A 17,331-nucleotide genomic window follows, 5' to 3' on the forward strand; every position below is an offset into this window, starting at 1 on the left:
ACTGTTCTCAGCACAAATCCTGTCCTAGCTGCTTTGAAGAAAATTAACTCTACCTCAGCCAAAACCAGGACAAGTAGAAAGCTCAAAGAGCATTGCATACTTGTGAGATCCCACCAAGAAGGTACTATGGAGTGAAACGAAGGAGGAAAAATAATGGCATGCAGTGAGAATGGCTGAATCTTTTTTGTGGAGTATGTGTAAGATGTGTAGGGCAGGATTTATTGTAAGGGGGGGGAGGTAGCAACAGTCCCTCCTACCACAGCCTCCTTGTCCTCTCCTAGCTGAATATATCTCTGCAGACCACAATAGATAGGATTATGGTACCATAAACAGGCATTAAGATACAGGGCTCTTTCTCTAGTATTAAGAAGCAATGGTGAAGAATAGTAAACTACTTTTGAGGCTATCCAATTTTTTGAAGACTGGAAGACTCCAATATCCCAAGAAAAACTGAAGCTTTGCTTTCAGCCTTTACAGCAACAGAGAAAATAACTGTATCTGCATTTTGCTCTTACATTTGACCAAAGACTTCAGAAAGTGAAAATAAACCACTATCATCCTAGTTTGTTAGTGTCATGTGTACATAGCACAGAGATGCCAACAACAACCTATGGAAGTTCAGGTCCTTAAAATATTCCTGCAGTTATTAAGCTCATCAGTGATATACCATTAGCCTTTGGAAATGCTACCTACAAAACTTTAATAAGCATTTTCAAGAAAATACATTAGTGCTGCATTTTGCATGCAGCTTGCCTTACAGGTAGTTAAGTGACAATTTTTTATCAGCATTGTGCATCTTGGTTAAAAGCTGCATTGGTTTGTTTGCTTGACACCAAGACTTGGAGAGATCCAGGAAGAAAATACCATGATGGGGACCTCACCAAAGAATGTATAGCATCACTTTAATGTGAACTAAAAGTTGGACACAGGATATGAGTCAAATTTCTTTATATGACTGGGAAACAGTAATCTGTAAAATTATATGTAAAAGACACAGCTGTTGGTTTCAGTGTCTTCTGGGTTCATGGAGATAGATTTTGAGATGAGAGATCCATCTGTGATTACATTTGAAAAATGAAACAGTAGCATTAAGAATCTGCACTGGTGTGTGTGTATGTAAGAACTTCCCGACATGTTTGGGCAGCAAATGGCAGTGAAATAGTGAATAGTGAATAACTTTTCTTCACTCTTTCTGTCAGTAACAGGTACATGCCTAAACGTGCACAAATAGCTTATCTTTATTCTAATGGGTGAGCCTTGCCTAGCTAGTCTTTGCAGATGTTGCAATTGTAGAATCATCTCCAGTTTTAGATGGATGACAAAATGTGGATAGAGGGTTGTTTCTGTATGAACAAATGAAATAGCAGTCAGTTGCTACAGGGTACATACTAGTCTATTATGCAAATTTAAGTTAAAAAATTCTTCAAATCAAGGGCTTGTGTCCCCTGACTCCTTTTTTTTCCCCACAGATTGAATAACAAGTTTGAAGTCTTAGCAACAGGGAGGCACTTGTACAAGAGCAAGTACTATTGCTGGAGTGTCTGTGCACCAGTACCCTTATGTGAAGCTTAAACGTATAACGACTATAAGAAAAGTCCTTCAGTAAATTGTGATAACACTTCAGAAGTGTTTAAGATTTTGTGATCAGCTGGAGTCGTTCCAGAGATACCTGTGTTTTGCAGACAAGGAAGAGATTTCACAGTCCTTGACAAGACTAAACACTTTTCCTTATGTGAAGCCCCAAACTTGGTGTAATCTCTCAGGTTGTAAAGTAAGCCAGGACGTCATCTAGTCCAGCCCCTTTCCCAGATCATGCTCAACACTGACCCAGGTTTCTTAGGACTTTGTCCACCTGAGTCGTGACTGATAGGCTGAAAACCTCTTTGGCATGTTAATACTCTAGACAGTTATGCATCCATCTCTTTCTGTTGTATTGTGGAACTGCTCAATCACATTGTCTCTTAAGGATCTCACTGGTGGTAATCCTGTTTGCTGAATCTGTGATAATACAACACAGTCATTATCTGTTATGTATCCCAATATCATTTTCTGTCATGTATCCCAGTTTAGGTGTCCCAGTTTTGGCTTCTTTTGTCAGCATGGACTACATATGCAGGTTTTTCAGTAATTCTTGTTACATCTTGCTGGAGTGTTGCAGTTTTTAAGAGGAGCTGCAGCACAGACCTACCAAACGGAATGGTTAAGCTACAGAGTCTGAGTTTGCTTCGGTATTAATTGGTGGTTTTGGACAACCCTAATCTCTGCAGATGCAGAGAAAGTATTTCTTCTTGTTATTCATTAGTTTACTTCAATAACTGTTTCATTCACACAGAATAAAGAGAAATCATTTCACTGAGAAACCAACTGGGAGTTGAAAAGTGGGAAAGGAAAGCTGGTTTTCCTCCTCCTCACCTACGAATGACAGTGAGATGTGGGAGGATAATATCTACTACCTGTAAAATCTTGTAGGGCATGGTGAAAAGGAACACTGTATCTTTTTTTACATACTACAGAAAACATTTCATGTGTTCAGTATGTCAGATTTAAATTTGTAATGTGTTTTTTTAAGCTCCTCTTTACATGTGCAACACATTTAAATAAGTTAATTTATTTAGATAAAACTGTTAAAAATTCTGCTTGGAGAAATTTTAGCATATTCCAGCCTGTCACCAGTCATGGTAATTATCAGAAATAAAATAAATGTGCAATTTTATTCACTATTTTCTAATGTAATAAAACATAAAGTATAGTAAAAAAAGACATGATTTTATTTCTTTAGGGGAAGTGTTTGCCACTCTTTTGCTTGGGTTTGGGCCTTACAAGCCTGCTGACATTCCAGAATACTATCGAGTCCTTTTTTCTGGCTGTAGTTGACTAGTTGTGATGCATTCAGTGTGATGCTTTTTGTGATGCTCACATAGCACCAATGCCTTAGGCCTTATTTCTCTACAGTTTTCTTTAGCAGGGGCTTCATCCAAAAGTGGGAAGTCTTGCAGAATGTAGGAGTGCTTACTAAGTGTATCTGGCTGCAAAAACAATTAGTTTTGTTTTTGTTTTGTCCAGCTACAGTAGCATTTCCTGTATTTTTTTTCAAGCTGAATTTAAAGTGCTGGTTTGAGTTACAAAGATTTTGAGTTACTGTAGATTTGCCTGCTTTGCTCTTGGTTGCTCTTCCTGTACTATTATGCAACACTGAAGTTAACAGATGTACCTTTCTGCCTTTTTATGAAATAGCCACTGATAGGGAGCATCTCAGTTGTGAATCTTACTCATCTCTTGCATCTGAATAACTTGTGTTGTAAAGAAAATCTATTTTATTAGTGATTTACAAAAGATTCTTATTATGAAGAATGAAGACATTAAAAACTGGGTAGCAAACTATATTGTTTTTAGGACAGAGCTGGATTTTATTAAATACAGCCAGCAATCAGTTGGTTTCTACTTTATGATTTTCTGTTGGCTTAAATAAAAATTGCAGCTTGATATAAGTATTGCTGTATACAATCAATTTATATTGCCAAGTTATGTACAATGATACCATTACATTGACTGGTTTATGACAGTTCATGTAGACTCCCCTTTCTGTGTGACATTTAGAATCATAAAAATAAGGGATGGGTAAGAAACAAAGATCATCTCTGTGATCCCTTACTACTTTTATATTTCTCCAAAAGTTGGTAAAGATCTGCTAATGCTGAAGAGGAAGTCCCTATCTGAAGCTCGCTGTCTTTGCATCTAGCAGCAAAATAAATGCAAAGTGTCTAGGTGCTTTAAAGTGAAGGCAAACCCAGAATTAAGTATGTGAGATCCTTTCAGATCTGTTCTCTGATTTCTTGAGTAATTGCTTAGGGAGGCAAGAGGCCTTCTTAATACTCTATCTTCTGTCTGAAAACTTAGAAAAATTAATCAGTCTGCATATGGCACTATTACTACAGCATTATAATAGTATCTCTACGGACATTTTCTTACCCTTATTTTGTTTTTTTGCCATTCCTACTTGCTAAGCTAAAGACACAATATGGAAGGCATATGATGGTTTACCTTCTAGTGTACAAGGCTGATAAAAGCTTGATTAGAATATGACCATTTCTACTGTCCATTTTTTGCATTTACTTTTCAAATTGACTATGCATTGATGTACTGTTGTTATCCTGGCATTGACACAAATGTTTTAACTACAGACATTAAATTCCTGAAGTTATAATTTTATATTAATGATAATACTGTTGTATTGAGATGATATATCATATTTTGCTTTTGAATGAAGTATATGTTTTGACCACACCCACAACTGGATAAACCCTGCCTCTTTAAAAGAAATCTCTTCCTAGAGAAATAGAATGTGCTTTTACTTTACTTAGTGCATATGTGCAGGTTAATGATTGAATGTCAAGCATTTGAAATCAAAGCAGTATTTAATTTGTATTTTCCTCCAAAAGATTAACTAATACAATTTCATAGGAAAGCATGCTGTGGTATTTTAACTTGGAGTCAATGTTCATTTTCTAGGTTATTGTTTTGTTTCAGTGTTCTCCTCTCAAAAGAGGATGTTTTTGTACCTGTATTAGATTTGCCATACTTGGTATAGGTTTTATTACAGTTTTCAAAATCAGTTTAGTAACCAGTATTAGTGCATTTAAATGCTATTAGTTTTCTAACTCAGATATTTTGGAAACAGATACAAGCATTGCCTTCACTGAGTGAAATAAAATGTCATGGTCCTCATGAAAACAGTAACTGTGTTGTAGCTGCTACTACACTAAGTACTTGGTTCTTTGAAATGCAATACTAATTTTGATGTACTTGGTTCTTTGAAATGCAATACTAATTTTGATCATACTGTGGATGCACATGTGCACCCTGAATACATGTCCTGGGTTTACAAATTCTTTCCATTCTCCTCCCTCTCCCACCTGGAGGAGAGGGGAAGGAGAGGGGTAAGTGAGCGGCTGCGTGGTTCTGAGTTACCAGCTGGCCTTAAACCACAATACATAAGGAGAACAATTTACAAGAGAACTACTTCCAGTGGAGTAAGCTGACACCACTCTGAGCATACATCCATGTGGATACCATGAGAGATCATTGCTGAGTGGTTAAAATGAATGTCATCAGTTACATTTTCCAGTAAAGCATTGCTCTTCCTAAGTTGGCATCAGATCTAGTAACTGAGTGCAGTTAACCAATAGAAAATTTAGCAAATATAATTTGTATGGTCCTTATAGACATTTCACAGTTGTCCATTTTTCAAAAATTTTGGAGTACATTGAAGATGTTACTGGAGCTATGATGCAGTGGACCTTTGCAGTCTAAAGGCTAAGCACTCAGGCAGTTTGTAATTATGAGACACAATACATTACCTACTTTGACAGTCTTCATGGTTAAATAGTCTGACTCTTGTAATACCTAACTGTGTTTATAAATAGAAATGAAGGAGTCAAATGGTCAGGTCTTGACAGCAGCATAATACAGAGCTTTGGCTATGCCCAGAGCTCACACGTGCTTCCTCCCTTCAGTGGAGTGGGTAGAGCAAGGTAAACTGATTGAGTCAAGTGGAATCTGAAAACAACTCTGTCATGTGCCTTCCTTGAGGTTGCAGTAATAAATGTGATATATCTGAGCTCTTCAGTGAGACCTGAATAATATGTTGGTTTTCTGCCAAGAAAAACAATTCTTTTAAAAGTAGAATGGAAGACAGCATCCACAAAGAGCTGTACTTAAGAAGAGTGGGTGTCCAGCTTGCATGTTGTGTGGAGGAGGATGGGACAGTGAGAGGTAGTCCTGGTGTCTAGTTCCTGTTTCTTGCTCCAGATAAAGTATTTTAGCAGATAGTTTTGCCTGTGAAATCTAGGCAAAAGATTGGAACCTTGATGTAAGCCTCCAAGGACATCTCAGGGCTCTCGCCTATGCTAGTTCAACTGAACAGGTGAACATCCTACACTTTGGCATTGCCAGTAATATAGAGCAGCATCCAGGTGGGACTCAGCTCTACATCCACTTCTGGGCCTTGCTCCCATGATAGGGGGGTGGAGGGGTCCAGATCCCTGCTCAGGCTGTGACACATGAAATTTGTTAACAGGTTTCTGAGATGGGATTCCTGGCCGATACAAACCTAGAGGCTGAATGTGACCTGGTCTCACTGTTAATCAGGACTGAATGTCTCAGGACAGGCATGCCGACAGAGCCGGTCACCAGCTCTGCTCTGGGACTCTGGTGTGAGATTTCATGTTGCATGGTTACAGATAACCTGGACAGGAAAGGTCTTTGCTCTGTGGCAGTGGTGTCTATGCCTAGAGCTGTAGTGGATTACAGCCAGATCATAAGTAAGTGGGCATAGCAGAGATACTACTAACATTTATGAACAGTATCTGTGTAGCCAGCATCTTTGTGTTAAGAGGAACAGGGGAGAACACCAAAATGAATTAATTTGTTAAGTATTTTGGGAAAAGAGTATGTATTCTGCAAGTCAGAGGTACCTTATATAAATTAGAGGTACCTTACATAAAATCTGACGGTGGTATCAGACACATTTATTTGAACCAGTGCCCTTATACTCTGGGTTTATGTTTTAAATCTGTATATGATTTCATTGTGGCCAACTTACAGGTGGTAGGCTCTCGTTTTCTTAAGAGACTGGTCTGTCCATGTTATACACACACTGGCTCAAGTGTTATCTAAAGAAACAGATGTATTTGGATGTTCTGCATGAGGTAACAGTCCTCTGTTACTGTTGTCACTGTTCTGTCAGTATGGCCAGTCTCTGCCCAAGTGGTGATAGGAGTCTCCATTGCAGATGTCCTTATAACAGCATTTTCAGCTGGTTTGGATCAGACTTCCCCAACTGTGGTTTGGTGAATTCTTAACATCCAGCTGGCCTGCAGTCCCATGTCAACACTCTGGTGCATACACAAGCTTCTAGTTAAAATCATCACAACTGAATGTGCAGAAAACTAACCTATCCTATGATGAACATATCCAAATAGCATCTATCATTTCACATTTACTTCATGCGTGCAAAGCAGGACATGTTTGGGTTGCTCCCAGGACTGGTGGGAGCTCTCTGCATCTCCAGTCCTGGTAGCGCAGTCGATTATTATTGTTAACAGGGACTGGGACTGCCTGGGGAGTTCTTCCATCGATCCCTGGGACTGCTCTGGCAGAGCTGGGACTGCCTGGGGCTGGTGCCTGTGCTATCAGTCAGTTATCTCATCTCCACAGAAACCGGCTGGGGAGTTCCCGGGACTGCCCTGGGAGTTCCTGGGGTGACTCAGCATGCAGAGTATGTGCAGGGACACAGCCCTTGTCCCCAGCTGCCTTACCAGTACAGCCACAGGGTTAGTTCAGAGCGCACGTGTGCACATCTGCCTGGTGCACCGAAGCAGTAGGGTTGAAGCACTAAGGTTTCATAGAATCACAGAACACCAGGTTGGAAGGGACCTCAGGATCATCTGGTCCAACCTTTCTAGGCAAGCATGACCTAGATTTGATGTCCCAGCACCTTGTCCAGATGAATCTTAACAGTGTCCAATGTCGGGGAATCCAGCACTTCCCTGGGGAGAGTATTCCAATGGCTGAATGATCTCATTGTGATTTTTTTTTTCCAGTTCGAATCTTCTCAGGAGTAACTTCTACCCATTTCCCCTTTGTCTTTTCCATGTACCCTTGCCTTGTCTTTTTCATGTGACTCCATGTAAAAAGGGAGTCTGTCTTCTTTGCAGCCACCCTCTAAATACTGGAACATGGTGATAAGGTCTCCCAAGCCTTCTTTTGTCTAGGCCAAACAAACACATTTCTCTCAGCCTTTCCTCATATGCCAGGTTTCCCAGTCCTTTGTGGTCTTTGTGGCCCTTTTCTGGAGCCCCTCCAGCCTGTCTGCAGGTTTAGCAGAGGACAGTTAATACCTGGGCATCTCTTGATGTGATCTGCCCAGCTGACCAGTAGGCTATGTCCCTTGATAGGCACAGATGCTTTTATTTTAGGAAGGGGTGGTTGGGCTGCCACATCTACAAGCTACTCTTGGAGAGTGTTTTTCCTGCCCTGGAAAATCCAAAACAGCATGTTCACCATCAACAGTACTGGTCACCAGTACCGCACTTAGGCAAAGGTCTCTTTTCAGGTGTCATCTACTACTTTGTTAACCGCTACAACAGATTTTGCTTAAGCCTCTTGTCTCTTGAGAAGAAAGGACAGCTTATTATTGAACTTGTGGTGTTTACTGATGAAGTAAATATATTTACTGTTTGTCAGCCAGTGTGCAATGGCCTGATGGAAAGCATTTAAATCTGATGGGTTTGGAACCCGGTGTGATGCCACGTAGATGTTGTAAAGTGGCTTCCCATAATATTTAAGAGGATGTAAATTTAAACTTCCTTACAGTTAATCTATTTCTTCCTTTTGCAAGTGAAATGAAAAGTAGTGAGCAAAACAGAAATACAGTGAACAGAAATGTCTGAAAGAGTAGTTTGGAAACTCAATAAATGGTTAAATGTTGGTTAGAGTAAGAAAGAGTGAGAGAGCTTTGAGCTTTGCCTGCCTTCATGAGTTCGTAATGCAAGACAGGGCTCCATGCCATTTCTTTTTCAAGACACTCTCTCCAAAGACAGTCTCCAGGTAGCAGATGGGATGATTGTGCTTGTTCTGCCCAGTGCTCTGTCCTGCAAGGATGCTGGGAAGCCAAGTGTGTGGCACACTGAAATTGCAGCTCATTGAACTTACTCGTACAGGGCAAAAAAAGATGAAAAACTAAAAATACTTATTCAGTGCTAGTATTGCTCAAAATCAATGTTTGCTGTTATGAACTAAGGTGTAACTTCACCAAGTGAAGGTATAAATGGCATAATAGACAAGCTCTTCAAAACTATCATATTTGAGACCATGGTAACTGAAATTGATTGGCATTAATAGATCAGCTGGTCGGAATGACAGTATCTAACCATTAGAAAACTTAGGCACAGTAAAACAAGTAAGGTCTGTGGCAACTATGATCAATATGAGCTGTATAAGGGAAAAGTCTTTGGATTTATGCTAATAGTAGTATAGCTGCATGTGGAGGGAATGAAAAGATCTGTGCTATTTCTTTGAGAAAGCTGGGAATGCTAGTAAACAGTAGAAATGGCTATCATGGTTAGAGTGAGTGCAGATGTGTGTGAAAAACAGCCACATCTTATGCCTAGAGAATGTCTACAGATCAGGACATCTGAGTTTGTCCCTCTGCTGCCTTGCTTTCCGACCTCAGACAGCTTGTTTCTCTCTGCCTTGCTTTCATCAACTACAGTCGGGAAACAAATCCTTAATTTCCTTTTAGATTTATTCATGAGGAAGACAGTGAAAGCATTGAAGTGTTATCATCTGGGGTTGCAATGCCACACACGTAGTGAATTCTCAATCTCCCTTGTATTATGTAATTTAAATGCAGTTAGCTTCTATCAGGGTTTTTCCCATGTTTTCTTTAGAGATGTAAGATAATGAGAACTTTTTTTTTCTTTCCCTCATGAACTGCAAGTGTAACACACAGTGCCTTGCTTGAAATGTTGTGTAAAGAGTAGTCTTGTTTTGAGGACAGTACAACATGTTAGATCAGCTTTCATTGAATCACGTGCTTTATAATTAATGTACAAAATTATGCCCTCTCTTTTTTTCAAGCTTGAATAGCAGCATCCTTTGCTGTGGTCTAATTACAGAACATCCTTATCTTAGTAATTATACTTTACCTGGCCCTCATAAATTATCCTCCAGCTGCTGCCACAGTGAGCTGAGGAAGAAAAGTTGTTTTAAGCAGAAGCTGAAAATAAATCTGATTGGAGACTTGAGCTATTTTTCACTGTGTGGGTTTGCAGATGACTTGCTTTGTGTGTTTTTGGTAGGTTGGATGGCTGAAGAGATGGGATAAAGCTCTCACTGTTTCCTTCTCTTACCTTCCCTGGGGAGAGGGAGAATAGCCCAACTGAGACAATTATAGAATCACAGAATCCACTGGGTGAGAAAAGACCAACCGTTACCCCAGGACTGCCAAGATCACCACTGAACAGTGTCACTGAGGGCCTCATCTACAGTTTTTGAACACTTCCAAGGACAGTAATTCTACCACACAGTGGTGATATACCACACAGTGGGCAGCCTGTTCCAATGCCTGACTACCCTTTCAGTAAAAATTTTTTTCCTAATAGTCAATTAAACCTCCCCGGTGCAGCTTGAGGCCATTACCTCTTGTCCTATCACTTGTTACTTGAGAGAAGAGACCAACCACCTCCTTGCTCCATCCTTCTTTCAGGTAGTTGTAGAGAGCAGCAAAATCACTTAATAGCCTGTCTTGCTGGACTGGTGTGAGGAGTCATTCATTACTGCTTTCACTGCACTTGCAAAACAGATTAAAACCTTTTATTTTGTGCAGCCATGGTAGGGTGGCACTGAGGCCGCTGTGTGTCTCAGAAGATTGTAGTGCCTTTCTTCTTTGAATTTCCAGCTCTGTCACCATATTGCTGAGATACATCTGTCATGGCCTTTTCTAAATTCATCCGTTTAGAAAACAGCTGTTACCTTATTCATTGAAAAGGAAAGAAACAAAAAGCAAACCCAGTCACTCTGACTTTGAAAAACTTGTATGTAGTTTTGTTTCCAAATGGGATGGCAGAATTGCTTCCCTCTAGTGGTTTTAAAACTCTATTTCTAAACATGAAAAAGGTACAATACAGAAGTTTCTGAAGCTTAAAGAAAGCCATTTTTTGGAGAAAGTTGTCTACTGAATAAAATGTAATTTCTTTTGGAGTTAATTAACTTCCAAAGTGCTAGGGACTTTTCCAGCATTGGAAACCCTATCCTAAAGCTCACTTTAGCACAGACAGCTGCAGAACAAGTCTTACCTTCTTAGCTAGCTATCTCAAACATTGTCTAGAGAGCTTCCATTCCTGCCTGGTTGACTGCAAGGCCACTGCTGCATGGAGTGTACCAATCATGATAAAATGTGTAAAATTCGTGTTTAAGCCAAATAATGACATAACCTTCTGCATAGTGTATAATCCTAATAAGATTAAGTATTGGCAAAGAAAAACATAAAACATATAACCTAATAAAATCATAATCTATTCTGTATTATACATGTTTGCTGAATGGATTATATAAGTTTAATGAAATTACACTGTCTTATAAGCAGGATACAGAAAGTGACAGCTTTTCTATACAAAATGCAAAAGAGTAAGGAAGAAGATGGGATTATTAGAAAATGAGTTTAGTCAAAGCAATTTCAAATCCAAAAGATAAAAATAGAATAATAGTTTCTTACATACTGCAACAATGAGCTTAGTGCTTCTTGGAGTGTATTAGCTGAGATCAAAGTAAGATACCCATTCATCTATAGCCCAAAAGTATCCACAAAATACCTGTAGCTTTTAGAGGAAGAAGGAAGGCTGGATTGACATGGTATTGGAGACACACCTAAAAAGAGCATGAAAGATTTGAGAAAATTTAGCACATTCTCAGCATCTGGTCAAATTTTGGTCCATATTGCTTTATATACTCTGTGTTTGTCCACTTCATCTCTTCATTTAATGCGTGGTAGTGGATTCCACACTCTTAGCACTTCTGAGCCAGATGGCATGCACTCTGTCTTGCTGAGATCATGTTGGAAATACTATCCATGCAGCACAGCTGAGATACGGTAGCACTTTAAAATGAATTTTTGAATTGTTGTCCACTACAGCAGTATATTTGTTGGTATTTACCCATGTTAAAAGAACCAGATATGCCCCTTTTTTGCCTTTAAATATTACAATGCTTTTGATAAGTTTTCTAAATTTTAGCTTAGCTTGCTGTAGTAAGGAATATTTGTTATTATGGAAGTACTAAAATATTAACAAAACTGCATTTAAACTGTTAGCCCAACCACATTACCTTTCCAAGAACTGTGCCGCACATTTTTGAAAGCCATTACCAGACAGTCAAGAATCATGTTAAGACAACATGTGCTGAGACTTAACCTCTCCATTAAGTGTAAAACAGTAGGGTTTTTCCTGGGTTAAGTGGAGAAAAGATGAATAAAGAAAGGACGAGGTACAAGCAGTATGGTTATATTATTTATCAGGGAGGTATTATTATTTCATGTGCTGAAAATTGTGAGTTGTAATAGATGCTGAAAGGACTAGATGACCTCTAGAGGTTCCTTCCAGGCCTAACACTTCTGTGGTTCTGTGGTATTTAAAGAAGTCCCTGAACTTAGATCATATGGTAAGGGATTAGGCATGTTTTATAAGCTGATTCATGTCATGTGACTAAACCATGAAAATGAAGTTAAATTTCCCCATAAGCACTAGTCTTCCTGTGCAACATCCTGGTTAGAAGAGCCTTCTCTCCACTGAAGGATGTAAAGGGAGATATGAGTCATTGTTTTGGATGAGGGCAGTGCTAGATATTTATAAGGTGGCTCATCTGTGTGCTTACTGCATTTCTAATGGCTCTTCTGATAGAGATAAGTGTCATGTTTTACTAGTGGAGTTTAAGTTCTAATTTGTTTAAGTGAAAGGAGGAATAGGCTAAATATATATTTCAAGATTGCTAACCAACAAGCAGCTTAAAGTACAATAGATGTAATTTCTGTTGTGTTCCTTTGGCTTACTCTTTTTTAATTCCTTTGTCCCTTACTTTCCTACTGTATGTTCTGTATGTGGTTTCTCAGGCTACTAACTTCTGATGGGCAGAGGCTGTGTTCCTTTTCTGTGTTGAAGTGGCCTATGATGTTATCGAAACCTGCTTTAGCAAACAAAAACAAAAAGTAAAACAGCAATGGCACTGCAGCCTGTGGGGAAGAATATGTGATACAAGGTCTGACTGCATCCCCAACTGAACATCTGTCAATGAATCTGCTGGGATGATACTGCTTTTTTACTTCTGGCCTTTAAAATACAATTCTTCCCTATTCCTTACAGAGAAGTAACAGTTCCATGTAGCAGATTATATTGTTTCATGCTGTTTACACTTCAATTAATTAGTAGGAATTTTCTGCCTTGGTAAGAGCAGTGACAGAATTTCCTTTGACCTCAGCTGTGTGCATTGTGGAGCCCCATGGCATGGGTAGAAGGGAGTCTCCCTGCCCTGAAGAAAGGTTTACAAGGAAATGTATTTTCTCTCTGACTCTAAGAAATTAAATGAGGGGGAGTATGGGAGGTCACTAGCTGCTATCCTGCACCTTGTGGAAAAACTGTTATATGAAGCAAGTTTTTATTTTCTTGTAGGAGACAGACATGTGCAATTAGTTTACTTTATTCTAATTGCTCACAAGGAGCAATCTTTCCTGACATGTAATCTGAATAGGTCTCATCGTTTGAGAAGGTTTCTGGGCTGTTTGGATTCGTCTTCTGTTTTCTCCTGCAGCAACTTAAGAAGTATTTTTTCTGCTCAGAGTTTTGTGTTACAAGTGCACCTGTGGATGGCTATTTTCATTACTTGTCATTACGTTCTCACAGCTTATGGGTACTGTAGTATCACCTATAGTAGCAACAGCCTCTAGGCTTCAATGGAGAAAATGGGGTCAGCAGGAAGTTACTATTTTTTATCTGTTTCCATTATTTTCTTGGTTTTGCATACTCTATCACTGCTATATCTATAAGGAAGGTATGGCTGTTTTCTGTGAAATCTGTATTTGTCATCTTCTAAATCACTGTTTTCCCTCAAACCGTAGAGACAAAATTAGAAGGTATTTCCTCTGAAGTGCTGTTATTGCTTACATTTCCAAGGGGAAAACTGTTTTAAGTTAACTGTTTAACATCTCGGGGATGTTTCACATATAAATTCACTACCTGCAGATTTTCAAAAGAAGGTCATTGTTTTAAAAATGTGATCCTAATCTGAGGTAACACCAGGGCACTTTGGAGAATATTGTTTAGAGGGAGTTTCTACTCGCTTGCTGTGAACTTTTTGCATCTGTTAAGCAGCATTCACACTGAGAAGCAGGGACTTCAGAAATTCGTTTCATACCATAAAACACCAGTAGCTGCATGCTGCACTTTTCCTATGCCAGACCCACAAAGGACATAAATCATTATGCCTCTGGCTCTTCAATTTATGCTAGAGACTCATGCAGCTCTGGAGGTCCTCAGTCTAATCCTAAATCCTGCTACGTGTCTGAAGAGTTTTCTTGCACTAGGAAGAAAAGAAGTGTTAGAATGAATGTATATACATTACTTGCATGAATAATCTGGAAATGTTCCCTCCGAATACTGCATTATTTTTTTCATTGGCTCAGAATGTTCTCAATAAATGTGTAATTTTCTCTTTCCTATTTAGATTTTTATTTGTTAATCTGTTTGTGGAATATTTTACTTTATACTTACTCTCTGAAATCTTTGGGTACTTTCTTTCCCTTTACGAGTTTTCAGCTGTTCCCGATGATATCATTATATTCTCCCTTGAAGTGGTGTGTTCATAACAGAATAACTGGGAGAGAAGCTGTTCAGTTTGTGATTGATTAGTGGATGTACAGTCTCAATTCCCTTAGAAAGTGGGTGTGTAATTGTTTGAATCTGTGTTTCTTTGGAGAGAGACCATTTCAGGGAATCATAGTTAGAGCTGCAAACAATCCATTAGTCACTTGTCCAAGCCCTGACAGTGTAATACTGTTCCCTGCAGTACATTATTGAGTGTTTTGTCCAATATCGGTTTGAGTGACTCAAGCCATGAGGCTTCCACCACTTCCTCTGAGAAACTATTTTATGGTCTGACAGAGCTCACTGTTAGGAAATATTTCCTGGTACTCTGCCTAAACTTTTTGACACCCAGATTGATCTCATTACTGTTAGGTATACTTTTTTCCAGCCCTGTCTTAAATATTTTCCTTCTTTGGCATTCACATTCTTGAGTGAATGGTAGATGGTATCGTATCTCCTCTCAAGTCAAGCAAATGCATAATTAGTTTTCCTATTCCTTCTCTCCAAATAGGCCATCTGTTTGGTGGAAAACAAGGCTGAGTATGGGACCATTTTTTTCTACTAAGTGCTTATTTCAAACACATATGACAAAGTGCATTAGAAATTCATATGATTATGTAGCTCTAAGGAGAAACAACTTCCATATAAGAAGTTTTTCAGAAATTTTGTAGAAGATGGTAAATTTTTCAGGCAGTCATTTGAAGCACTTTTTCTAATATCCTTTTCTAGCACAATATACAGCTCTAGCACTAGTATGCCACATTTCATGGCTTCAGGGAATGTTTTATAATGTTGCTTCATCTATTTATCAAGCAAAGGATATGTAGCTACAGTCTGGAGAGGGCAGAGCAACGGCAGCAGAATTGCAAGCAGATCCAGGGGCCATTTGAGTGTCTGTTGTTCACAGTTTTACAGCCAGAATTTACAAGAATTCGGGTCATATAAGGATTGTTGAAGAAAGCAATGTGCTTTAATCCATCCAACCATTACACATCTTTGCATTTCATTCTAGTAGCCAACATCTGTTTGATTTTTCCTTCTTTCCTGCCTTCCTTCCTTTTCTTCTGCCTCTCCCTTCCTCCCAATCAGTGTCCCCTAGCCTAAGGTGGGGTTTTCTTTACATTACTTATTATAGTCTAAATTGTGCAAAGGTGTGTGCACATAGTAAAATGCATTTTGCAAAATTCGGCTTCTTATGGATGGTCTGCTGCTTAGTCAGAGACTCCTAGACAGAGCAACACTTAGATGTACAAATAAGGCTTCTAAACTAGTACTCCATGCTTACTCTGAGAAACAAGTAGTATATATTTTAAGCATATGTTTATGGGTTTTGATGAATCACTGTGCAATTTGGGAACCAAGCCTGTGTTTTGTTAACTTTTTACCTGAATTTACCTGATGTGTGTGGGTTTGTGACCTGGGCTTCCAGCTCTGGGAGTAAACAAGCTGCATGCACTTCCTCTGAACTGTACTAGAAAGGATGTGCAGGTCCTCAGGCAAGAGCATTCCTGAGCTAATGTGCTGCAATTTTACTTAGCTAATTAAGGAAGGAAAATGCAGTGATCAAACCAAGATCAAGTCATGTTGGCACCAAATCAGTGGGTTCAGGTGATTAAACTACCATCTTAATATAACAGGTAATCTTACAATACTGCACACAAACATGTAAGTGTAAAAAAAGGAAAAGGGAGGTAAATGCCAACTTGCCATCACAAAAAGAAAGCTTGAATAACCTCTGCAGCTTGCTCGTTCTGTCCTTTGCTACCTGAGATGAAGTAGTGACAGATGTGAAAAGCCCAGGCCATGACTCAGGAAGTTACAGGCACCTTCATCACCTGATGAAGGATGTGGAGTGTTTGGGGCAGGCAGGGTCTCCAGGGAAGACCTCCGGGTGCGAGGGAAAGAACTGCTCATCTTTTTAATTTCCTTTCTTTTTACAGGGAGTATTCTTCATTTTTTTCTGCCTCAGAGGCAAATTCTGTGGCTTTGGGGCTATGTTGTGTGAAGTAGGGGAGGAAGGGACTCCTGAAGTTCAGTGTCCAGTGGGGACTGGCACATGTCTGCAAGTCCCACCTCTGGAACTTCCATTTATTCTCCCCATAAATAAGAAACAAGGTGTATGCAAGGCTTTCAGTCTAGAAGCACAGCTGACTTCTATGCGAACAAACTCTACCCATATTTAAGGGACTGATGTTTATCCATTCCTATGTCAATTCTGTGGCAAATACTCTTTACACCTGCCTGTGTTCGATCTGCTCTCTGCCAAAGGACTGGTCAGTGTGCTCAGGAGTGTGTTCCCCTTCCTTGCAGGTTATCCAGGCAGTCTTCTTTGGGATATGCGTCTTGACAGACCTGTCCAGTCTTCTGACTAAAGGAAATGACAGTCAAGAACAAGAGAGGCAGCTGAAAAAGCTCATTTCCCTCCGTGACTGGATGATGGCTGTTCTAGCTTTCCCTGTTGGAGTGGTAAGTATGGGAGTAATCTGACATGTCTTTACAAACTGGGTGAGTAGTGTTATTTGCTGATTGTTTTCTGGCTGAAAGGCTTTTTGACATCTACACAAAAGGCTATGGAGATAGAGAAAAATGGTAGAGGTGATTTTACTACTCTCTTGTTTTTTGTAGGTGTAAGGGAGCACTGGTATTGCTGAAATAATTTTTGGTTCATTAAAAAAGTACTTTACAATAGGAACTTGATTGTGCAAGTAGTTTCAAATGTAGATTGTATCAGCAGCATTTTGAGTATGAATTTGACTTCTTCTGTACCATGTGTTCATTCACTGGGAATAGTGTGCTGACGGTGGCATGTTTCATACCTTAATGACCTACCAGAGTTCAGGCTGCAAGCCATTTTGTCATGGGCAAGAAGGGAAGCAAAAGCCCACGTTGCTCCTTCTGAATCCCATGAGGCATTCAGTGC

At 39.4% G+C, this 17,331-nt stretch overlaps 1 protein-coding gene across 1 annotated transcript in view; it reads left to right on the top strand.

The window, feature by feature from the left end:
• Positions 1 to 17,331, top strand: part of AIG1 (androgen induced 1) — a 126,397-nt gene that overhangs the window by 19,278 nt on the left and 89,788 nt on the right. Inside the window, exon 2 of the mRNA XM_005150050.3 lies at positions 16,722 to 16,877. Within this exon, the coding sequence (XP_005150107.1) occupies positions 16,722 to 16,877 (156 nt within the window). The remainder of the gene's footprint in view (positions 1 to 16,721; positions 16,878 to 17,331) is intronic.

The sequence above is a fragment of the Melopsittacus undulatus genome, chromosome 3, assembly GCF_012275295.1.
Source record: "Melopsittacus undulatus isolate bMelUnd1 chromosome 3, bMelUnd1.mat.Z, whole genome shotgun sequence".
NCBI classification, from domain to species: Eukaryota; Metazoa; Chordata; class Aves; order Psittaciformes; family Psittaculidae; genus Melopsittacus; species Melopsittacus undulatus.